The following is a 26,101-nucleotide window of genomic DNA, read 5'->3' on the forward strand; positions in this document are numbered from 1 at the left end:
CAGATTTTATCATTGATGTTCTTCCAAATGGGTCTTCCAAATGACATGAACACTGGATTCGGCCCTCGGGGAGGCCCGTGCGTCTGGCCAGCTCTTCCCTGGTCGCCATGCCTGGGAAGCGATTCCGCTCGAAGGCCTGCAGGAGGATCTCGGCTGTGGCCCCGAGATGGGCGTGCGCTGGCGCCGGTCGCCCGGTCCCACCGGCTCTCCTGCCGCAAGGGGCCCAAGTCCAGTGGGTCTTGTGCGCGCCTTCGCTGCTTCCTCTTGTTTTGAAACCACACCTGCACCCGGCCCAGCTCTTCTCTGAGCCCAACGCCAGGATAAGGGTTGCCGTCAAAGGAAGCGCGCAGCAGGTCCCTCTGACCGGCGGTCAACATGGTCCTGGGTCGTCGAGGTTCTCGGGAGGAGGATGCTTTGTCTATGCCATGCAGGCCATCCATGCTGGCAGGCACGCCGCCGGCTCTGGCTCCGGCCACCGCGGGCTGCTGAGTGCTCAAAATTTCCATTTTCAGTACATTTTTTGAGACTCTTCATATATCCCTTTCTTAATCCATATTCTGTATAATTTAGATTTAATGATATTTACAGACTTTTCCTGTTTTGTACATTAGTACAGGGCCATAGAGTGGCCATGCAAACCCAAATCATACAAAATGTTGTCAATATTCAATGAGGAAAAAAGAGGATGGTAACCTGATTTTTAAATTTTTTTTTTTGTCAAAACATTAAAAACTTTTACTGTCTTCTTTATGAATACATACAGAACTATAGTAAAGTTAATGATTATTTAGCACAACCATTGGTACAGTTTAGCACAACTTAAAATAATAAAAATAATGGAAATTAAGGTTTTTTATTTATTTGTAAAAAATACTTTCATAAATAGCTTGGACAATGTATGCCCTCTTCTCATCTTATGTCTTAGGATACGGAGCAACTATCTTTTTCTTCCTTGGTGAATTGTTATTTTCCTTGTCTAAGTCTGGATCAGCCTCAACTTTTAATCCATGTTGTGAACTATCTGTAAGAGCTCTTTCCATGTGTAATTCTTTTGTCTGTACCATTTCCTTGCCATATTTTCATCCCTTTTCAACATATCACATCCACTTTCCTCATTATGTCACTAACTGAAATTCATGTTGTAATTTAACTAAACATTGGTAACTAACACCTGAGTACATGCATATTACAGACTTGCAAAGACAGGACCTACTGTATATAGGAGGATAACTGGGGAAAAATAGGTAAATATCTCTTAACCCTTTAATCATTTGAAGTAATAGTCAAATAAAAAACCCTCAAAGAATAAAAATGCAAATTTGGAAAAACGTTCTCGGTAGACACTTGATGGAGGGAGGAAACTCTGATCCTTTGAAACGGTCTTGCTCTGTCTGCTCCAGCAGCACAGGTCCTTTACAATTCCAGAAAGACACCGTGTTTTTCCTGTGTTCGGTCCTTTCTTAGTGTTGCTCCATTCCCTCTCTCCTCCCTCCACCACTTAATACATTTGACTTCATCTATCAGATTTCAGCACCATCACTACTCCCATACTAAATTAGGTTCACCTGTTCCACTTTCTTGGCACCCAGCACTGTTCCTTCACCACACTTCTCCTAAGTTGTATTGCTGTATTTCTTTATGTTATGGTAGCATTTGATATATGTCTAACTTCCTTCCTCCATGAGGGCAAAACTGTGTTCAGTTTAGTTTATGTTTACATCCTCAGGGACCAACAGTATACCTCCCACATAGTGTAGAATCAGTTTGTATTAATTCATCTCCTTAGAGTTAGAGATGTAGTCATTGTTGCAAGGTCATATGGTTAATTAGTGTCAGAGCTACAATCATAACTTGGGCAATCATTTTGATTACATAATCATCTGTGTGAATATGTAACACAGAGGGAGTAATATCAGTTGAAGACATAGAAAGGACACACCCTTGCCTGTATGGGACTCACAACCATGCTTCCATAAATCCTATGTTCAACATACTGCATTCAGCATCTTATCTCACAAGTTACCCTTTTACAACGAAAATCCATTTTAAGAATGCTTTTCTCACATCATTCTATAATTTCTATAAAACACAATAGTTTAAACATCAAATACCTTGTGATAATTTTTTCTTTATTTACTTGAGAAGTAGAGTTACAGAGAGGGAGAGGCAGAGAGAAAGGTCTTCCATCCACTGGGTCTCTCCCCAAATGGCCACAAAGGCTGGAGCTGGGCCAACTGAAGCCATGAGCCAAAAGCTTCTTCTGGGTCTCCCACATGGGTGAAGGGGCCAAAGCACCTGGGCCTTCTACTGCTTTCCCAGGCCATAGGATCGGAAAACAGCCAGCACAGGAACCTGCGTCCATATGGGATGCCAGTGCTACAGGCGGAGGCTTAGCCCACTATGTCACAGTGCCAGCCCCTGTGATAACTTTTTCTAAAACTGATGTGAATATTTGGCAGCATTGAAATAATCTAAATCTCTATTAAGAACAGATATTAATTAATATGCATTATCTTATAAAATATGAAACTGTTTTAGCATCTTCTCTTAACTGCTTAATATCACGTGGCTTCCTTACACATGTAAACAGTTTCTATCTAAAATGGAATCATCAGGGCTGGTGTTTTGGCATAGTAAGTAAAGTCACCACCTGCAGTGCTGACAACCTATATGGGCACCTGTTCCCATTCCTGCTATTCCACTTCCAATCCAGCTCCATGCTAATGGCCTGAGAAAAACAGCAGAAGATGGCCCAAGTGCTTGGGCCACTGCCAACCACGTGGGAGATCCAGAGGAAGCTCTTGGCTCCTGTCTTTGGCCTGGCTCTGTTCTGGCTGTTGTAGCTACTTGGGAGTGAACCAGTGGATGGAAATTCTCTCTTTCTCTCTCTCTGAAACTCTGCCTTTCAAATAAATAAATAAATAAATCTTTAAAAATATGTAGTAGAATTATTTACTAGAAATTAGTAGACCCAAGTTTAGGTAATTTTTTTACATTCTCATCTTGAGAAGGAAATCAAGACCTGTATTTTACTGTCTTTAAAAGCTAGCTCATGTGGCTAGTGCTGTGGCATAGTAGGTTGAGCCTCCGTCTGCAGTGCCAGCATCTCATATGGGTGCTGGTTCATGTCCCCATTGCTCCATTTTCGATCCAGCTCCCTGCTACTGGCCTGGGAAAGCAGTGGAAAATGGCCCAAGTGCTTGGACCCCTGCACCCATATGGGAGACCTGGAAGAAGCTCCTGGCTCCTGGTTTACCATTGGCCCAGCTCTAGCCATTGTGGCCACTTGGGGAGTGAACCAGCAGACCTCTTTCTATGTCTCACACTCTTTCTGACTGTAACTCTGCCCCTCAAATAAAAAAAATAAATAAATCTTAAAAAATCAGCTTGTTAAAATCATCAGAAAGATAGATGATAGCTAGTTAGCCAGAGATCAATAGAAGATAGTTTGATGGACAGACAGACAGACTTTATCTGACAAGGGGTTAAGTCCTAAACCTTTTACCAAGGGTCAAGTAATTATAGAGTCTGAAGCTTGCAGATGATGCTCCACTGTATAAGACAGCTAACTGAACAATTTTTAAAACCATTTATTTGTTTTACATACAATCTGCTTGACTTCTAAATGTGCAACAGATTATTATGGTTGTATTGCTAACAGAATGTCTCAGCAGTCTGTGTTCTCATTAGTTCATTTTCCATTTTTTTGCACTTGGCTAAGAAAGGCTTAAGCATCTGCCACTAGTGGATATAGTCAAGAATTCCCTGTAAACAGAAGATTCCTTGAAGGAAAACAGAGTGGAGAGTCTGGATAAGATAAACAGCTTAGAGACATTGCCATCAGTCTTATCTATAGTAATTCCTTCTAAGTTACACTTTGCTTATATTTATGGCTGTTTTTCTTTCTCTTCTTATTGGCAGTACCATCCTAAGTTATTTAAAATTACATAACCTGTTATCTCATTTGTTAAGTGAGCATGGAGTTAATTCCTAACTCATAAAGTTGTTCTGAGAATTAAACGAGGTATCAAAAGGTATAGGCCGGCGCCGTGGCTCAATAGGCTAATCCTCTACCTTGCGGCGCTGGCACACTGGGTTCTAGTACCGTTCGGGGCACCGGATTCTTTCCCGGTTGCCCCTCCTCCAGTCCAGCTCTCTGCTGTGGCCAGGGAGTGCAGTGGAGGATGGCCCAAGTGCTTGGGCCCTGCACCCACATGGGAGACCAAGAGAAGCACCTGGCTCCTGGCTTCGGATCAACGGGATGCGCTGGCCGCAGCGCGCCAGCCGCGGCGGCCATTGGAGGGTGAACCAACGGCAAAAGGAAGACCTTTCTCTCTGTCTCTCTCTCACTGTCCACTCTGCCTGTCAAAAATAAAAAAAAATTACAAAAGGTATAATGATCACCACTGTGCGTGAAATATTTTTAGTGCTCAATCAATTTAGCTTCTAAAAACAGTTAACAGTAACCATTAATAGTGATGAGCAAGGTGTCTTTTATATGATATTCATATAGCAAAATCCATGTGGCAGAAATAAACTGATTGGTCAGCTGTCCCTAGTGATACCTCTGGATTATTCTGTTTTTATTGTTTTCCATTTTCCTGTTACCCAGAGCTTTCGAGCTGCAGCAGAACACACTTACCTGCAGAGACGGCAGTCAGATTCTAACATTAGTCCCATGCCAGTTGCTTAGCTCAGGAGAACAGAAATCACAGTCATGATTAATAAGGATGATTATCTGTAAAAATTTTCTAACTAGGTATTAAGGAACTGAAAAAGCCAACAAGAAAAGACTATGGATGGTATAAAGGAGTTAACCACCTCTAGGATTGGAGAAACAAAGGATGACATTGGGATTATCAAAATTTACTGGAGAAAATGGGCCCTGCGGAGCAGAAACTATGAATAGGGTTCCGCTCAGCTGTTGTGCTCTGAATCCACAGGGAGAACCTGTGAAGCCAGGACTCTGACCATGCAGGGCTGATGATTTTGAGTGTAAAGCGGCTATTTTGCAAGTTTGGTAAAATTTCTCAATCTGGGCTCTGCTACTTCTCATGGAATGAATGAATTGCTGCTGCCCAGAAAAAAGATTGAGGTAAGCTGAGAAGAATTAGAAACAAAAACAGCAACAGGAAGTCAACCAGAAGGATCGAGTTCCTTTTTCCTGTATCTCCCTCTCAGATCCTTCATTGCCCAAGACTGGCTGGAAGCCAGCTACCTCCATGCCTCTTCAGACCTCCACCGCCACCACCTGTGCCCTTTGTACCACGCCCACCCCCAGCCCTATGAAGCTAAAGAAGGCCTGAAGCTGAGAAATAATAGCTTAATAATTGACATACACACACAGCACATTGCCATCTTATTTCTGCTAAGTTTGGGCAGTCTACTGTAATTAAGGGTTTTCAACCCTTGGATAGTTTTAGCTTAGAAACCAGTGTACACAAAGTTTTGGCTTATTATGATGCTCTAAGTGTCTATCTATGGTTTCAGGGATCACAAAAGAATCTCTCCAAATATAGACATGAGTGGTCAACCTAAGCTTTTATCTTTTCTTTATTACACAAAGCATTGCCCCATAATTTATAACATTCAAAAACATTTTCATTTAAAGAGTGAAGTTTGACTCTAAATACAGGGCCTTGAACATTATTACATATATTATATATATATGCATATATAATATATATATACACATATATAATGTATATATACATTATAATATATAATATATATATTTCAAGTAAAATGAAAGGAAAAGTATATCTAAAACTGTACTGCAAACCCTCTTTCATTTTATCAGATATTAGCAGTTTAAACCTGGCTTCTTTTTTTTTCAGTAGGAAGAGCACTGAGCAGTTTATAATCTGTAATGATGAATAAACTTTGGTTAATTGAGAAAAAGAAATGCCAGAGATGTTTAACATATAGAAAAACACATTTTAAGTGATTCAAAGTTGACATTTTAAAATTCTAGAACCATTTTGACCTTGTGTCAGTTAAGTAAAGAGATCCTAGTAGAGGTGCAATAAATGAAAATAACCCTAAGTTACAAGTGTTTCAGATTACTAAATACAGGATGTAATATACTTTATGGGATATACAACATTGGAAAATATGTTAGTAAGAACCAATATCTGGGACCAGCGCTGTGGCGCAGTAGGTTAATCCTCCACCTGTGGAGCCGGCATCCCATATGGGCGCCGGTTCTAGTCCCGGCTGCTCCTCTTCCAATCCAGCTCTCTGCTTTGGGCTGGTAAAGCAGTAGAAAATGGCCCAAGTCCTTGGGCTCCTGCACCCGCATGGGAGACCGGGAAAAAGCACCTGGCTCCTGGCTTCGGATCAGCACAGCTCTGACTGTTGCAGTCATTGGGGAGTGAACCAACGGACGGGAGACCTTTCTCTCTGTTTCTCCTTCTCACTGTATGTAACTCTACCTCTCAAATAAATAAATAAATAAAATATTTTTTTTTAAAAAAGAAGCAATGTCTATTTCATCCTACAAATTTAAATAATGATCAGGTTTAATGATATTCCAGTTAAAATGTTTGGCGATAGCATGCTATGGCTGACGAAGGGCATAGTTTTCATTCAGAAGACACAAGTGTCAAGCCTAGTTACAGCTGTGTTAACTGGTTAAAAGTGGGGAAGTCATGCCTCTCCTCTTTTACTAGTTTTCTTTATGGCAAATGGGCTTAGTAAACGCCATTCTTACAGAATTGGAATAATTAAATAAGAAATTTATTTTAGTGATTTATAACCTCACAATGGTCATCTAGGTGTACATTCTAATCATACAACATTTCACACAAAATATAGCAGAAATGATGAGAAAAATGTAAAGATTATGTTAAAGTCAAAATATTGCAAAAAAGATAATTTATGATTGTAATAAACTAGCCTTTAAATGTATTTTTGAAAACTATATGCACATGACCCAGGAGGAAAACTTCACAGAAAACCTTGGAAAAATTTAATGACCAAAAGGAGCAATCTGAATTATTCATTTACTGTTCTCAGGTGAAATGTGCTTTTCAGAATTCTTTTTTATTTTTCTATTAGAACTTTAATGTACTAACATTTTTCTTTGTACTCAATGTTTTGGTACAGCCACTTTTTAATTTTATTTGTAAAAAGTTTTCATAGCAGGGATCACTTCATTCATTAGCAGTATTTTATAATTCATCTGTAACTATCAATTTATTTGAAGTCAGGGTAGAAATTTAGAATTTAAGTAGTTCAAACAGTGTAGGATACAGATATACTTCTATTTTTTCTTGACAGGCAGAGTTAGACAGTGAGAGAGAGACAAAGAGAAAAGTCTTCCTTCCGTTGGTTCACCCCCGAAAAGGTCGCTACAGCCTGCGCGCTGTGCTGATCCAAAGCCAGGAGCCAGGTGCTTTCTCCTGCTTCCTCCTAGTTCCTGGCTTTGGACCGGCGTAGCTTCGGCCGTAGCAGCCAATTGGGAAGTGAACTAGCAGATCAAAGACCTCTCTTTCCCTGCCTTTCATTTTCTCTTCTGTGTAACTCTGACTTTCAAATAAAATAAATAAATCTTTAAAAAAGAAAAAGAAAGTATATCATCACAAAAATTAACAAAAATAAAAAAGGAAGCAGGAGGAAGGGTGGGGCATAATCATTACATTCTTAAAACCAGATATATGAATGAAATACTTGAAATCTGTTCCCTTTATGTAAATAAAATTAAAATGTCCAGCTATCAGTTAATGACATTACAATGTGGTGTATCTGCTTCAGAAAATGCAACATAACAATTAAAATAAACACTAGCAACTTGAGAAATGTTTTAAATAGAAAACAAAGAGGTAAACATTTGCTTAGTGATTAAGACACCCACATCCCAGTTGGAATGCCTGGGTGTGAGTTCTGGCTTCCACTCCTGATGCAGCTTCCTGCTAGTGTAGATCTTGGGAAGCAACAAGTGATGACTCAAGCGATTGGGGTCATACCTCCCTTGAGGGTGGCAGGGATTGACCTGTGATTCCCAGTTTCAGCCCTGGAAGAGCCTCAGCTGAGCCTGGGCAGTTGGAGGTATTTGGGGAGCAAAATAATGGGCCATTGAATTTTGGTTTTCACTTTGTTCTATTGGCTTGCCATCATTATAGTCAGCCTATAATTTCAAATGGGCCATTTCCTTAGTCTTAACACTATTTACCAATCTAAAACTCTGCAGAGGAAAAATTTCATTGATTTGCTGTAGAATCTTTATGAGAAAGACATGCTGATTTCCTTCTTGGCTGCCATTCATCTACTTCCACTGTCAGAGTTTAGGAAAACTCCTATATGAGGGTACTTCAGAAAGTTTGTGGAAAATGAATTTAAAAGACGAAAACTTATGTTTTGGTGCAAAAAAAATGAAATTATCCATGTTTTTTATAATGTGCATTTTCTGTAAACTTTTGAAGATCCCTCATATGCATGGATTTCAAAATAGTTGCATCAAAATAAACTTTGAATTCAATTTTCAAATAATGTTTGAAGTACCCTCGTGTTTGATATTGCAATCCCTAAAATCTGCCTTACTCGTCACCCTTGTCTTATTTTTTTATGCATCAAAACAATACCTCATCTTCCTTTTTATAGAGCTTTTATTTTTAAGATTTATTTTAATTTATTTGTAAGGCAAAGTTAAAGAGAGGCAGAGAGAGAGAATGTCTTCCATTCAGTGATTCACTCCCCAGTTGGCCTCAACGGAGAGCTGAGCAGATCCGAAGTTCATCTGGGTCACTCACATGGGTAACAGGAGTCCAAGTATATGATCCTACCAGGGTACGTCAGTAGGAAGCCAGAATGGAGGTGGAGTAGCTCGGCTATGACCCAGCACTCCGATATGGGATGGAAAAACTTCAAGGGGCTTAACCCTCTGTACCACAAAGCCTGGCCCATTTTCTGATAAACTCAAGGGTGTCCAATGAGAACTAACAAAGTCCACATCAACATTAATTGTTGTAAATATTTAGATTATGCTCTCATGTTGAATTTTCATATCTTTCTTGAGTTTTGTTTATTCTCGAATTACATACTGGTTGAATATCTCCTATCTGAAATTCTTGGGACTAGAAGTGTTCTGGATTCCAAATTTTTTTCATATTTTGGAATATTTAATTATACATAATGAGATATGTAGGAGTAAACACAAAATTCATTTATGTTTTGTGTATACCTTGTACATAAAGGCTGAAGATAATCTATACTTAATACAACTGGTTTTGACTGTGACTATCATATAATGTCAGATGTGCAATTTCCTTTAGTGACATAATGACTGTGCTTATTAGATTTCAAATTTGCTAGAATTTCATATTTTCTGTCAAGCATTCTCAACCTGTATCACATTAAAAGAGTTAAGTTCTGATGCTTCTCTTCCCATTGGAGTGACAGAAAGAATTAGTGAAACTTTATGATTCCTTGGTGAGAAAAATCACCTCCCTTTGATGAAGCATTTTGGTAAATTCTTCAGAGAATGAGGAACACTCTGCATAGATATTTATACCAAAGGACAGGACACATACTAGGTATATTACTAAAATGTCATGCTGAAAACATCTCACAAATATAATGAGCAAATGCAGATCTCTTGTCTCGAAGTAAGATCACACTAGGCCAACATTGGAGCTTTTGTGATCCTTGGTTTCAAAAAGCAATAGAAATATTAATAAAAATTCCAGTCTCCTATAAAATATAGTGCAATACATTGCAGTTGAAGCAGCAATGGATAACAGTAACTTTGCCAGGCCTGCATTTCCACAATAGCATTCTTACATCATTGTACCTCAGATATGCTTCAGATACTTTTAACCCAACTTATATACTATTTTGCATTATGAACCTATTACATTGAACAGTCATAGCCTGAGGAAATGGTTCCTCTAGAAAAGCTTGCCTTTCCTCTCAAGCAGCAGCTTCCACCCTGGAAGAGATGATCAATTGCCACATTTTCTTTTTTGTTGATGGTTTTGGGCATTGTAGCTCTTACTAAGTGCCTTAGTATTTTGGCTCACTGACTTGAGGTGCTCTGTGAATTCAACTTATAAATAACTAATGAAGACCTTGTTTTGTGATTGAAATGATGGGCAAGTTTGGCTGACCCTTTCGATTTTCAAGTCCCTGGTGGTAAGGATGATATTCATAACCCTTTCCAGCCTCCTCCTGCCTGTGCTGTTTGAAGTAAACTACAATGTGTTGACTCTCATGACCTGTTCAATGCCCATAGTTCCTCAGTTCTAACAGACTTCACTTATTGGCAGCAGATGACACCTCTCTTGAACTATGTCTCATTTCATTTATTCTCCTTTCCAGACATCTTTAGTTTCCCCCCAGCAAGTTTCTAAATCATTTTTGAGCACTTTAACTGTCTAAAGTAGACAATATTCCCAGTACTAGAGAATACTTTAAATTTGGTTTAAATATCATTTTCCCCTAAAATTTGATAGTCTCCAATGTCTTTGAATAAATATTTAGAAGCAAGTCTGTCCTAATTTTATTATTTTTGTATATTACTTTCTAAAAAGAGAATATAACATTTTCTTCTAAATGTGTAGAGATGTAATGTTATGAAATAGCCTATTATAGATTTTTAAAATTATTTTCTTCCTGTTTGACTTTTCTCATGTCTGACTTTCACATTAGATTTTTTTTACAAACTTTTAAAGCAATTACAAGGCTATAATTCATGTAACAGTGTCACAAAATGCGTAACAATCACAATTATAAGTCAATAATGCAATTTCTCTTTATAGTGGATAACATAATCACAATCTTGTTCACTGACAAATAGTTTTAGAAATAAATGAGTAAATTATTCCATTATTTTTCCTCTGACTTTTTGTTTCTCAAATGGGCTGTCATGAAAATGTCTGCTATATATGTGGATGCAAGATAAATAATACAAAATGTTTGAACCTATGAATTACATAAAGGAGCTAACACTGCTGCAGTTTATTTCTTTCATTGTTTAATGAAAATGCATTGCTTTTGGTGAGTCTCATTTTTCACTTTTTAGGGCTTCGATTGATATTCTCTTTTGTTAGAGAAATTTTCTCTAGCTGACTATAAAATTTCTCTAGTCTCAATTTACATATCTAACATGTGAGTAGAATAATAAAATGCATCCTGACAATTATGTATGGGCGGAACTCTAATAAGCGAACTTTTGTCCTCATCCCAGCTCCATGGCATCCAAACTCAGTCTCCTTTACTCTATAGTCACAGAGCTTTTGATTACTTAAAAAGTCCTTACAGAGGGAAGACACTGTATTGATTTCTCTTTTATAATTCTTTTTGTTATTTACTTACTTCTTTATTTGTTTATATAAACAAAGATGTCATATATTTCTTTTTTTTCTCTCTATTTTTTTTTTTTTTTTGACAGGCAGGGTGGATAGTGAGAGAGAGAGACAGAGAGAAAGGTCTTCCTTTGCTGTTGGTTCACCCTCCAATGGCCGCCACAGCTGGCGCGCTGCAGCCTGCACACTGCGCTGATTCGATGGCAGGAGCCAGGTGCTTATCCTGGTCTCCCATGGGGTGCAGGGCCCAAGCACTTGGGCCATCCTCCACTGCACTCCCTGGCCACAACAGAGAGCTGGCCTGGAAGAGGGGCAACCGGGACAGAATCCGGCGCCCCGACAGGGACTAGAACCCGGTGTGCCGGCACCGCAAGGTGGAGGATTAGCCTAGTGAGTCGCGGCACCGGCCTAGATGTCATATATTTCGTACATATAATTTTAAACCCACAAAGACACTCCCACTGTTCTCCTATCTTTCTTTTTCTGAAGTTTTTCAATAACATTCTTTCAACTTACTTTATAGTCAGCTGAGTTTCTTTCTTTCCCATGGGGCTTTGTTTTCTGATTCGATGGTAGTTTTTTAGCTTTGATATTGCATATTCTTTTCCTTTTCTAAAGCTAGTGTGGTAATAAGTATTTGATGTGTAAGAGGAATATTTCTGTTCATAAGAATGGTAAAGAAATATATTTGGTAGAAAAGGTCAACACAATTTAAAAAGATTTTTTTAAGATTTATTTATTTATTTATTTATTTGAAAGTCTGCATTACAGAGAGAGAGACTTTCCATCCACCGGATTCACTCCCTAGATGGCCACAATGGCTAGCGCTGGGCCAGGCCAAAGCCAAGAGCCAGGAACTTCCTCTGGATCTTCCAGATTGATGACAAGGGCCAAACCACTGGGGGCATCTTCTGTTGCTTTCTCGGGCACATTAAAAAGGAGCTAATTCAGAAGTAGAGCAGCTCGGACACAAACCAGTGGCCGGATGGGATGCCACTGTCACAGTTAGCAGCTTTACCCCCTATGCTACAATAACGGCCCCAATTACAATTCTATGGCACTATTGGACCAAACTCTAGAAATGAGATCATATTGGGGGGTAAGATTCTAATGATCAGAAAGCATAGTCTATACGAAGCATCCTGTTTCCTTAGTGAAAAAATCAATCTGCCAATAAACTCACGCGTCTGAATATTAGAGAACTGTGACAAAAAGCATTTAGGGTAATTTTCTGCCATGTCATTAGCTTATTAATTTAAATCATTTGATAAAACAATTAGGCATCAAACCAATTCTCTGTGCCTTTTGTGTTTTGTGAAGGTTGTTTGATTACCACGGGCGTGTGCCTCCCCCTCCTCGTGCAGTCATCCCCCTGAAGCGCCCCAGAGTGGCTGTCACCTCAACTCGCAGGGGAAAAGGAGTCTTTTCCATGAAAGGAGGATCAAGATCTGCTGTCAGTGGGTCTTCATCAGGCTCTAAGTGTAAGTAATGTTCTTTATGCTACTTCCCTTTAAAGAAGGGTGAGGAGAACTATCAATGCCTGTATTCAATCAATTGACCAGAAAGTTATGGACTGACAAGTATTACAGAAACATAAAGTGGACAAAAAAATTTCTGTTTTCCCAAATACTACATTGCAGAAGAGGAGAAAGACACAAACTTGACCAACAAAAACCCAAGACCAATGCTGAAAATATTTTTTCACAACTAACATTGTGCTCTTGGGTCACTTAGGTTGCAACATGTTAAAGTCCTGAAGTAGAATATTTTGCTTTAAATGAGTAAACAATTTCACAATTAAAGGAGGAAAATGTTATGTGAAATTAGTGCCCTTTTTAAATATTCGAGGATTAGGATAGTTAAAATAGACATACTACACCGTAGAGATGTTAAAAGCATAATTTAAGATGCCATTCAAATCATTATGAGAAATATGTGCCTGAAAAAGATATTTAATATCATGAAAATAAAATGACATTTACATATTTTCACATTAATTAGTAGAAATTAGAGATGCAACCTTCCATCTAAACTCATTGCCAGCTTTATATACAAATATATTCAGAAAAGTCTACAATTTGTTACCGGAATATTGTTCCTAAGGAAATGACAACAAAATTTCCTATATTTCTTGGTATTACATTCCAGCCAAGAGGAAAGAAACAATAAAATGATGTCTCATCGATATGTTAAAGAATAAAGCAATAGACACTTTTGGGAGCACTCTATTTCAAAGTATGGTCTATAATAGCCTGTGTGACAATTGTTGAGCCAAACCCTGAAGGAAGTGAAGGAATAGCGAAGTGGTCTCTGAAGGTATCAGGGGCAGAGTGTTCTGGACAGGAGAGAATAGTCAGGACAGAGACTTTAAGTTGGAGAAGTCAAGGAACAAGAAAGATAGTAAGACTGCAGCAAAATGAGGAAAGGGTACATATGCTTGGACATTAGATAAGAGTGTAGAGGGAGGACAAGCTCCAGTGCAGGTTGGTACAGCAGTGCAGGATTTGATTTTTGCTGTCTGTCTCAACACTTTTAAGACAAGGCTAGAGATAGGCCGGCGCCGCTGCTCAATAGGCTAATCCTCCACCTAGCGGCGCCGGCACACCGGGTTCTAGTCCCGGTCGGGGCGCTGGATTCTGTCCCGGTTGCCCCCCTTCCAGGCTAACTCTCTGCTGTGGCCCGGGAAGGCAGTGGAGGATGGCCCAAGTACTTGGGCCCTGCACCCCATGGGAGACCAGGATAAGCACCTGGCTCCTGCCTTCGGATCAGCGCGGTGTGCCGGCTGCAGCGCGCCAGCAGTGGCGGCCATTGGAGGGTGAACCAACGGCAAAAGGAAGACCTTTCTCTCTCTCTCTCTCTCTCTCACTATCCACTCTGCCTGTCAAAAAAAAAAAAAAAAAAAAAAAAAAAGACAAGGCTAGAGCTGATGTCATGGTGTAGCAGATTCAGCTGCCACCAGCAATGACACCAACATACCACATGGGTGATGGTTTGAGTCCTGACTGCTGCTGCACTTCCTATCCAGCTTCCTGCTAATGTGCCTGGTAAGACAGTGGAAGAGAGCCCAAGTGTTTTGGCCCCTGCATCCTCAAGGGAGCCCTGAATACAGTTCCAGTTTCGTGGCTTAGGTCTGGCCCAGCCCCTGCTGTTGCTGTCATTTCAGGGATGGACCAGCAGATGGACTATCTCTTTCTCTCTTTCTCTTCTCTGTAGCTCTGCCTTTCAAATAAATAAATTAAACTCTTTTGAAAAGACAACTAAGGCAAATATAGTTATCCTAGCTTCACCAGTAAGCAAACACAGATCAATTGGTAAATGGTAGAGCCAGAACTAGAACCCAGGTCTCTTATTCTCATACTCACATGCTATCTACTATAGAATGATGTCTTTTACCTTTGTACCATCAGAAATACTAGGAAAAAATAACTATTGAAGTATTTTGAAAGTTTTGCATGAAAGCAAGAAGGTACTAATGCTTCTGGAAATCTAAAGTTCAGTGAGCTCAGAATTTCACTGAGAATGTAACTTAGCAAATACAGCCTCAATAGCAAACTAAATGCTATTTACATGTTCATTTAACAAAATAGATGACAGATATAAGATTCGATAGATGATAGATACAAATAATCCCCTATTTAATCTTAGTAATAAAAGCCAATGATTTTTCTACTTGTACGTGCTTGTACATGCTCAGATTGTTGTGAAAAGCAAAGTTTCTTGAATTTGTTTATTGCTATGGAAAACTGAAAATTTAATTGCCTGCTAGGTTTGTTTATAGAACACCTATTGCTGTAGTTAGCAACTTAAACTTAATTTCAAGTAGAAATATCTAAAACATCATGGATTCTTTGCTTTGTGTTGCTTTGTGGTCAATTTCTAAGCAGGCCTTCTCAATGGATAAGTTGGTGTGTTGGCCAGGACAGTTCTACATTGTTTAAGAAGATTCTGGGCTTTGCAGGGCATTTAGTGTTCCTGACCCTCAACCCCTAAATACCAGTAGCACTCTTCAATATTTGTGACAACTATTTCATAGTCTTACACATTTCTTAATGTCCCCTGAAGGGGTGATACACAATAGCTTAGAACCACTGATTTAGAAAAATATTTGACTTACTTTGTGGCTATCCTCTGGCAGGTGCAACTGTATAGGAATCAGCCACTTAATCGCCATACTTCCCAGTGTTGCTAAGAAGAGCAATAATTTCCAGAGGTTATTTTGAAGTAAATATCCTAATATTTAAATGGCTATATTGGTTTTAGTCATTTTATTCTTTGATTTCTTGTTTTTGTTGTTTCTGTTGTATAGTGAAGAGAGTATGGAGACTATGAACAATATCAGTTTAGGATCTTAAAAATTTCTCTTGGGCCTGTAATAATCCGATTTTCTAAATAGACACATAAGCAGAATATGCTGTCCACTTTTGCAACAAAATTGTGGAGTTGTTTTAGCTTTTCAGTAAAATTATCCAAATCCTCTTTACCCTTGATTCTTTGGTGGCAAGTTAACATGTCAGATTCTGAAAGTGATATCCTGTATCATGATCATGATTTTATGTTTTTTTCTCTTGAGTGTTTTATATCCTATGATGCTTTCATTTTTCCAGGTTTGTAATCATGATGATCATGATGATGATGATAGAAGGAATCATAGCTGGCTCCATTTTAGTATTTGCTCTGTGGCAGCTGTTATTTTAAGCTGACATAATAATTCATGTAGTCCTCATAAATAACCTATAAGTGAAGTACTATTATGATTTTCATTTTACAGATATGAAGGTTAAGTCATAGCCCTAGAATCACAGAGCAATTAAAGAACAGAGTGAGGAACTACAGCAGGGCGGTCTGTGTTTGGAGTGTAAGCTCTTGTGTCTGTAACCTTTCAGTACTGCCTCTCTAACTTCTTGAGAAATTATACATTTGCAGTTTTAACATTCCATTTAGTATTATTTCTTGACTTAGTTGAGAGGTAGGGAAACAGGCAGAAAGACAGAACTCCCATCCAATCCCCACATTCCCAGAACAGCCAGGATTGGTGCAAGGCTAGACCAGGGCTAAACCAGGATCCAAGAATGAAATCCAAGTCTCCTACACATGCAGCAGGGACCCAATTACTTGAAAAATCATTGCTGCCTCCCAGGATTTATATTAGCAGTACAGTAGATTAAGGAGCTGAGCCGAATTGTGAACCCTGGCACTATGGGGTGGGACTTGGGTCTTAGCTACTAGGCTAAACACTTGCCCTCACTTATGCTTAACTTTTTTTAAAAAAAATTTAAGGTAAACAAATTTCATATTTTCCATATATGCAGATTTAGGACATAGTGAAAGTTCCTACGCTACCATCCCTCCCACCCAGGCTCCCACACTTCCTCCTTTTTCCTTTCTTATTCCCTCTCTTAATTTTTACAATGTTCTGCTCTCAGTTTTCTTTATACTCATAAGATTAACCCTACACGAAGTAAAGAGTTCAACAAATAGTAAGAAGAAAAAAAACACTGTTCCTCAACAGTAGAGACAAGGGCTATAAACATCACCAAATCTCAAAATGTCAATTTCACTCCTATACATTACATTTTTTAACCTTGTACATTTTTTGTCTGACACTATGATCCTTTGCTGGTATGACTTTCCTTTAGTTTCTGTTTTTCTTATATATCCACTTGTTTTCCACCTTTCTTTGTGTATTACTTCACTAGGGCTGCCATGACAAAGTACCACAAACTGAATGTGCTTTACAACAACAAAGATTTGGAGGCTGGAAAGCATTGGAGTTTTCTGTATTATATACACATCGCTCCAGTCTCGACCTCCGTGGTCTCATGATGTTCTTCTCTGTGTCTGTGTGTCTTCTCCTCTTATAGGGACATTAGTCATGTTTGATTAGGGCTCATCCTAATGACTTCATTGTGATTATAACTGAAAAAGTGCATTTCCAGATATGTCCATATTCAGAGGTTCTGGGTGGTAGGAATTCAACCTATCTTTTTTGTACGTGAGGAATCTATTTTAATTCATATAATTCTGTCATTTTATTCTTTGTATTTCCTAGAAACAACAAGTAACATCTGGATTTGGTTTTTGAAATAGCTAGGAAATGTCAAAAATAATTTTCTAGGGAAATTTAACAAATTTACTTATATCTAATTAACTAGTATATTGGACCATATTCCTTCCATCCTTATTCCAGGTTTATCTGTCATTACTTCCATTTAAAGTTTGCTATGACATTTTAATCAGCTTTCTCTAACAGTGGTTGTGCCTCCACAGTATCCCTCTATCCTACTTGTCTTATCTTTCTACTGCAAAATAAACCTGTGCTCTGTTAATTGCTTGCATTTTGTCTCTTGAGTAATAAAATGCATCATTATAGACCTTGCTTTTGGCATGTGAAAAGGCCTCTTTATCCTCAGGTATAAATTGAAGCAAGCTGTCCCCACACAAGTGAATCGCCCTCTGGCCCTTGTGCATCTTCTCTCCTCCCTCACATAAAACTGTATCCCCACACCTACACCATCCTTCAGAGAACACTGCATCTCAGCTATACATGATTCTCTTCCCAGTGGTTTCCATGTCAACTGTAACTTATTTTGTTTTACAACAGTTTTTGTAGGTTGAATCACAACATGGAGTATACCTGAGTTTCCCTCACTCAACAATGTTTCCAATATTGAAAACATTGATGACTTTTTTCTTACATTGGAATAAATAAATAATGAAATGTTTTTAAAGACAGGCAAATAGCCAAAGTCAGCTGCTTTGAGAAGTACTTCAAGCAAGCTGATCTACACGTCCACATAAGAATCCTAAGTCTAGTGGTGAATAGTATATGAAGTTGATTTGCTCTCTCTTACTGCTTATGTGTGAAAGACATGACAAAATCAAAAGAAGGCTAATCTGAAAATTGTACTACTAATATAAACCAGAGGTGCTTTGGAAAAAATTGGTGTGTTTTATTTTTCAGCAGCACTCATTCTTTGGAGCTGTGCATCCTCAGAATCCCCTTGTTACTCTGGAAAGTAACAGAAAAATAAATTACAACATAAGAATGGTTGTTTGAAATTTATTGTGTATATAAATATTCATACTATATTAATTTTAATTAAGTCCAGTGTAGACAGGCAGTATATTTTGTGCAGTTCTACACAGTTAGAGCTCAATTTCCAAAAATTAACTCCATATTAGTATTATTTTAATGAAACATAAAAGTAAGTAAGATTTATATATAATTCACTGGCAAGAATAAGTGGAGTTCTCATTGTACATCCTCTCTAGGAGCATATTGGCAGGCTTTACATATGCAAAAATATTTGCTTATAAATATTCATTATTTGATAGTTTTGGTGTTTTTTTTTTTTTTTTTGACAGGCAGAGTTAGGCAGTAAGATAGAGAGAGACAGAGAGAAAGGTCTTCCTTTTCCATTGGTTCGCCCCCCAGATGGCCACTATGGCCAGCGCGCTGCGTCGAGCCAAAGCCAGGAGCCAGGTGCTTCCTCCTGGTCTCCCATGTGGGTGCAGGTCCTAAGCACTTGGGCCATCCTCCACTGCCCTCCCCGGCCACAGCAGAGAGCTGGCCTGGAAGAGGGGCAACTGGGACAGAATCCGGCGCCCTGACTGGGACTAGAACCCGGGGTGCCGGTGCCGTAGGTGGAGGATTAGCCTAGTGAGTTGCGGCACCAGCCTTGATAGTATTTTTAAAATTAGCATGGTTTCTGCAAATAACAATTTCCAAATTCAAATCACAATGAAAAATTTGAGTGAAGTGTAAAATGTGCTGTGTTAATATTGGTATAATCTGAATGAATATTTACTGAAATATATATCTTGCTCTTTTATTAAAGGCCATTTCCTACTATAATGATTTGGCAAGTCAAAAGAGGGACTTAATGTTATAACTTGGATAATTTGTCTTTTCTTACTTCAAAATTTTAATATAGCTGAATTCTGCTGAAAGGAAAAGCCATTAAAAGAAAGGTGTATTAGTATGGTAAGCATTTAAAATAGATTACTTTTAAAGAAAAGTATTAGTTTATCACAAGTTATTTCTGACTTTTTTCAGATCGACTTGAATTAAAACGATAATCAGCTTGTCTTGTCCTACATTATGAAATCATAAGACAATATTGCAGATAAACACTCTAAAATCATGAAAACTTGCATGCTATCATTGTGGTTTCTTAGTGCCAAAAGTGCTGCCTTCTAAAAAATATATTTTACAAGTAAGTTTCTTCAAACAATTCATTTAAATTATAATTTCTAACAATAAAGACCCTTGTACATTTGATTGCCTTTGGGGATCTGTCAATTTAATATCGATGACAAGATAGATGATAATTGGGCTGGCACTGTGGGGTAGTGGCCTGTGGCGTCAGAATCTCATAAGGGCCCCAGTTTGAGTCCCGGCTGCTCATCTTCCCATCCAGCTCTCTGCTATGGCCTGGGAATGTAGTAGAAGATGGCCCACGTCCTTGGGCCCTGCACCTACATGGAAGACCTGGAGGAAGCTCCTGACTCCTGGCTTTGGGTCGGCCCAGCTCCCGCTGCTGCAGCCATTTGGGGAGTGAAACAGTGGATGGAAGACCTTTCTCTCTGCCTCTCTCTCTTTCTCTGTAACTCTACCTCTCAAATAAATAAATAAAATCTTTAAAAATGGATCACAACTAATATGAAGGCCTTAAGGCATGTAACAGGAAATTAATGACAGTTCAGTTAGGTTTAACAAATAGTTATTGAGAACTCATCCACAACATTTTGGGTTTTTAAATTTTTCTTTAATGATTCATTTTATTTACTGGAGAGGCAGAGTTACAGACAGAGAGAGAGAGAGATGATAGGTCTTCAACTTGCTGGTTCACTCCCCAGATGGCCCCAATGGCCAGAGCTGGGCTGATCTGAAGCCAAGAGCCAGGAGCCAGAAGCTTATTCCAGGTCTCTCAGGTGGGTGCAGGGGTCCAAGGACTTCAGCCATCTTCAACTGCTTTCCCAGGCCATCCACAGGGAGCTGGAACAGAAGTGGAGCAGCTGGGACTTGAACCAATGCCCATATGGAATGCCAGCACTGCAGGCGGTGGCTTAATCTACTTTGAAAGTGTTGTATCAGGTTCCCTCCATCACCAATAGCATGTGACTGAAATATGGAGATAAACCCTCAACAAGACAAACCATGTTACTATTTGGCAAAAATTCATTAACCATTTCCATCCATTCACTCATGGGCAAAGCAAATTTGAATGTTGCTCTTGAGGCCTTGCAGAGGGAAAGTCCTACTGGCCAGAGGGGTTAGAGAATGTTTAATAGAAGCTTTTAAATTGAGTTTCAAATAGAAGGTAGATTTGGAAAGATGAAATCAGAGAGACTCTTAATTTCAGGGAGGCAATGCTTTGCTGTCAGGTTGCCTGAGATGCAGTCTGTGTTCTACAGGGTACAATAGTACACCAGTAGGGTCTTGAGAAATTCTTTAGCCTCTGTGTGCCTGAAAAAATGGAATAACATACAACAAGAATTAAATTACTTATAGATATAAAGTGCTTAGGCTCTTAGTTTTCAATGAGGCTATTATTAGTATTATTACTATTATTATTACCACAGCAGAATGTGGCAATTAAGAACATGGAGTATGAGATTGTCCCTCCTGAAGTCCAACAGTGGCTCTACCATAAATTAACTGTGTTTTGGAGCAAGATACTTTGCACACTGTTATTTAATTTCCTTATCTGTAAAATGAGAACAATAATCTTACTATCTTCTCCATAGAGTATTGTGAGGATTAAATGAGTTAACACAGGTAGTGTTCTTAGAAAAGTATTTGGATTATGAAAGTCTTAAAAGACTATAAATCATTCTGGCTGGCACTGTGGCAGAGCAGGTGAAGACGCCACCTCCAGTGCTGGCATCTCATATGGACACCGGTTTGAGTCCTCGCTGTTCCACTTCTGATCCAGCTTTCTGCTATGGCCTGGGAAAGCAATAGAAGATGACCCAAGACCTTGGGCCCCTGCACCTGCATAGGAGACCCGGAGGAAGCTCCTGGATCCTGGCTCCGGATTGGTGCAGCTCCAGCTGTTGTGGCCAACTGAGGAGTGAACCAGCGGATTGAAGACCTCTCTTCTCTCTCTCTCTCTCTCTCTCTCTCTCTTTCTTTCTTTCTCTCTCTCTCTCTGCCTTTCCCTCTCTCTGTGTAACTCTGAATTTCAAATAAATAAATAAATAACTCTTTTTTAAAAAATATAAATCATATCAATCATCATTGTCATCATCTTTATTATGATTATTATCTGAAGCAAATGCTTAGTGCTAAGAATGAAAGTTAAGAAACTGCTAGGGCAGGAATTTGGTGTAGCAATTAAGATGCCACTATTTGTTTGCCTGGGCTTGAGTCCTGACTTCACTTCTGATTCTAGCTTCCCACTAATGCACACTCTGGAAGACAGTAGGTGGTGGCTCAAGTACTTCACTCCTTGCCATCCACATGGGAGACTCTAGCACTGGCTGCTGCAGGCTTTTGGGGAGTAAGCCAACAGATGGGAGATTCTCTCTCTGTCCATCTGTCTCTGTCTTCCTCTCTGTTTCTCTGCCTTTCAGAGAGACAGAGATTAGATAGATAGATAGATAGATAGACAGACAGACAGGTGGATGTTCTTCTAAGAACATCAAGCAAATAGATGAGGGTCCCCCAATGATTTCATTGTTCCTCAGTTACCTATTAAAAGACCTCATCTTCAAATACAGTCATATTGGTAGGTACTAGAGATTAAGCCTTTAGCATAATGAATTTTCATGAGGGATAAAATTCAAACCTTACATGGAGGTTCCAAGTGCAAGTAAGATGGAAAGTGTAGAGTACTTTGCATATCTTTCAGTTCATTTTATTTTAAAAGCCAAATTCTTAGCCATTATTTATGTAAGCAGTTAATTGATCCAGATGAATTTCTGGCCGTTTAGCTCATCCTGGTAAATACGCTGCATTTCTTAGATTCACATGGTTTCATTCTCTGAACACTGGTTAGCACAAGGAATAAATTGATAAAACCCCACCAAAATTACAACTTAATATTTAACCGAATGAAAACATTGACAGTGTGTTTAAAAAAAATTAACACATTTGTAGGGTCTTGGCTTGACTTTCTTCCCTAATCTTAATGTGATTCATTAATGTAACCAGATTTATAAATGATAGAAAAAAGACACAAAATCTTTCATAAAATCATTATATCAATATGACTTGTAGGCATTTGAGATGGCTTTCTCTGTTCTACTATAGAATTTATACTTTTTCTATCTGCTCCACTAATAATTCCAAAAAGAGCCAATCTTTCCACTGTGGGATAATAGAGGCACGTAAGCACAAATCCTACTGACAAACTTTAGTATAACATTGTTTTTTTTTTTTTTAGTTTTTTTTGACAGGTAGAGTGAACAGTGAGAGAGAGACAGAAAGAAAGGTCTTCCTAGCCGGCGCCGTGGCTCAATAGGCTAATCCTCCACCTTGCGGCGCCGGCACACCGGGTTCTAGTCCCGGTCGGGGCGCCGGATTCTGTCCCGGTTGCCCCTCTTCCAGGCCAGCTCTCTGCTATGGCCAGGGAGTGCAGTGGAGGATGGCCCAGGTGCTTGGGCCCTGCACCCCATGGGAGACCAGGAAAAGCACCTGGCTCCTGGCTCCTGCCAGGATCAGCGCGGTGCGCCGGCTGCAGCGGCGGCCATTGGAGGGTGAACCAACGGCAAAGGAAGACCTTTCTCTCTCTGTCTCTCTCTCTCTCACTGTCCACTCTGCCTGTCAAAAAAAAAAAAAAAAAAAAAAAAAAAAAAGAAAGGTCTTCCTTTTCCGTTGGTTCACCCCGCAATGGCCGCTGCGGCCGGCGCACCCCGCTGATCGGGAGCCAGGAACCGGGTGCTTCTCCTGGTCTCCCCTGTGGGTGCAGGGCCCAAGCACTTGGGCCATCCTCCACTGCACTCCCGGGCCACAGCAGAGAGCTGGCCTGGAAGAGGAGCAACTGGGACAGATCCGGCCTCCCAACTGGGACTAGAACTTGGGGGGCCAGTGCTGCAGACGGAGGATTAGCCTATTGAGCCACGGCAGCAGCCTTAGTATAACATTTTTTACCTCTGTCTCTTTCTCTCTTGCACTTTTCCTAAATCATGTGGAATCTTAACAATTCTAAGAGCCTCTTCACTAGTTTCACTTTTTTCTCTGCCCCAGTCCCATTTATTCCTTGTCAGTGGCAGGACTATTATAAACCAAATGTCTTGTCAATTCTTCACTCAAAAGACAAAATTACTTGCATTTACATATAAGAATCCAAGCTTTTCATTGCTCCTATGAATACATATCTGACCTGATACTTCTAATTCTAGTTCCTCCCTGGCTAGTATTATAACTTATTTGAATAATTATTTCTATGTTTCCAAACTCACGTTCATGCACATTATTCTGAAAACTTTTTCCTTTACCTGAAGAAATGTTTTATCAGATGCATTGTCTTCTACATACACAGTAAAAATTATTAATAATTTTCCCTGTCTTTCACAGTCTGGCTCAGGTAATACCTTTCTTTTGAAACAAACTTAGACCCTTCTTCCCTACAAAGCACTATTTGTACTCTAACTCCAGGCACATTATTCATCTGCCTTTTGTGAGACTTCAGATCTTCTGCTTTGTGTTACAGTTATACAAGGTGCATTGAATATCTTCTTTATTTTTTCATGTTAATGTGACATGAATACAAAAAGAACAGGTTCCATGTAGTTCATAGATACAATTCTAAGAATAAATGAGAAGTTCTTTCTCCCTCTGTACATCATCCCTCCTGCTTTTTTCCTTCCTTCCTTCCTTCCTTCCTTCCTTCCTTCCTTCCTTTCTTCCTCCCTTCCTTCTTTCCTTCCTTACTTTTTTATTTCTTCCATTCTTCCTTTTTTCTTAAAGGTTTATTTATTTGAAAGGTAGAATTACAGAGAAGCAGAGGCAGAGTGAGAGAGAGAACCTCCATCCGATGGTTCATTCCCCAGATGGCGGCAATGGCTGGAGCTGGGCTGATCCAAAGCCGGGAGCCAGGAGCTTCCTCCAGATCTCCCACATGGGTACAGGGGGCCAAAGACTTGGGCCATCTTCTACTGCTTTCCAGGGCCATAGCAGAGAGCTGGATCAGAAGTGGAGCAGCCAGGACTTCAACTAGTGCCCATATGGGATGCTGGTACTGCAAGTGGTGGCTTTACCTGCTACACCACAACGCTAGCCCCCTTCCATTCTTTCTTCCTTTCATTTATAATTTTTCAGATAACATATTTTTTAATTTACATTATAGCCAAAAGCTTAATTCTCTGCTAAATAACAAGTTAAAAATGTAAAAAAAAATAGTTCAGCAGGAATATAGGCATGGACTATAAATAATAATCCAATTAAAATATGCCCATTTTATTCATGTACAGTAAATTTTAAAATAATCACAAATCATTAAACCTATAGTAGTATATTATTCTTAACCATTGGTTTGACAAAAGTTTATTTGAAGCAGTGCCAGTACACACAGACATTTACACTTACACATCAATTATTTTATGTATTTTATATTCCTTTATATATTCCCTCTACTAATTACAAATTCTATAAGGCCATTGAAACAGTTCACTGTGACGATAAGGTCATGATGGGGGAAGGGGGAAGAATTATACAAACAAAATTAAAATATGGTTTTTGGAGTCAGATAGCCCATCCTAAACTTAATGTTGCCTCTTTGCTAAGCAGTCTTAAACTTATTACTTAACTTCTCCAATATCCACTATTCTAATCCACAAAGCAAATACGTTAACACATGCTTTGTGTACTTATCCTAAAGATTAAGTGATATGGTATAAGTGCAACTCCTGGTGAAATGTTAGATATCATTTCTTTTTCTGCTTCTGGAAGTTCATACAGAATGGATATAGTAGAGGTAGGCAGGGGTATTAGGAATGTACATAGATGCATATAACTATAAGTCCTTTTCTCAAAATTCTATCCATAAGGAAGTAGAAATAATCAATTGCTTAATTTATTTTTGCAAAAGCCTTTAAAGTCTGGCTTTTGAAAACTATTTACTAAACTACTAAGTTAATTTCTACCTAAATTTAGCTTAAAATATGTGAATAACAGGATAAAGACAAAAGCAGAAACTTGTGAATTGAAATCATAATGATAAAGATTTCCAGAAATTCACATTACAGAAATAAACAGTTCTCTGGGCATGACTGAATTAAATATTTTGATTCCTTAATGTTTAGTGAAGAAAAAACTAAAACTGACAATCATATTTCCTTAGCAGCATGACACAATGAAGAGTATATAGTCAGGAGACCTAGATTTTAATCTGAACTCTATCTATACAAATTATGTGATTTGGGAAAAATCACGTAAAGCTTCACATTCTTCTATTCCTTACTGAACAACAGTATGTAAAGATGATTATAAACTAAGTTCTATGTGAGTTTTTTTTTTTTTTTTTATTGAGTTACTTATTTGCGAGGCAGAGGCAGAGGCAAAGAAATCTGTCCACTGGTTCACTCCCCAAATGGTTGCAATGGCCAGTGCTGGGCCGATCTGAAGCTATGAGCCAGGAGCTTTTTCCAGGTCTCCCACACAGGTGCAGGGGCCTAAGCACTTGGCCACCTTTTACTGCTTTCCCAGGCCATAGCAGAGAGCTGGAATGGAATTGGAGCAGCCAGGTCTCAAAGCAATGCCCACATGAGATGCCGGCACCACAGGTGGCAGCTTTACCTGCTACACCACAGCGCTGGCCCCCATGAGTTATTTTTAAATTTTTTATTTTTAA

General features: G+C 39.1%; 1 protein-coding gene across 9 annotated transcripts in view; it reads left to right on the forward strand.

Annotated features, from left to right (window-relative positions):
* RALYL (RALY RNA binding protein like) overlaps positions 1 to 26,101 on the forward strand; it is an 837,272-nt gene that overhangs the window by 724,604 nt on the left and 86,567 nt on the right. For all 9 annotated transcript variants that reach the window (XM_017341419.4, XM_089335473.1, XM_017341418.4 and 6 more), the window contains one exon: positions 12,624 to 12,784. In XM_017341419.4, the coding sequence (XP_017196908.1) occupies positions 12,624 to 12,784 (161 nt within the window). The remainder of the gene's footprint in view (positions 1 to 12,623; positions 12,785 to 26,101) is intronic.

Source organism: Oryctolagus cuniculus, chromosome 6 (genome assembly GCF_051225735.1).
Source record: "Oryctolagus cuniculus isolate XC-2025 breed Fujian yellow rabbit chromosome 6, ASM5122573v1, whole genome shotgun sequence".
NCBI classification, from domain to species: domain Eukaryota; kingdom Metazoa; phylum Chordata; class Mammalia; order Lagomorpha; family Leporidae; genus Oryctolagus; species Oryctolagus cuniculus.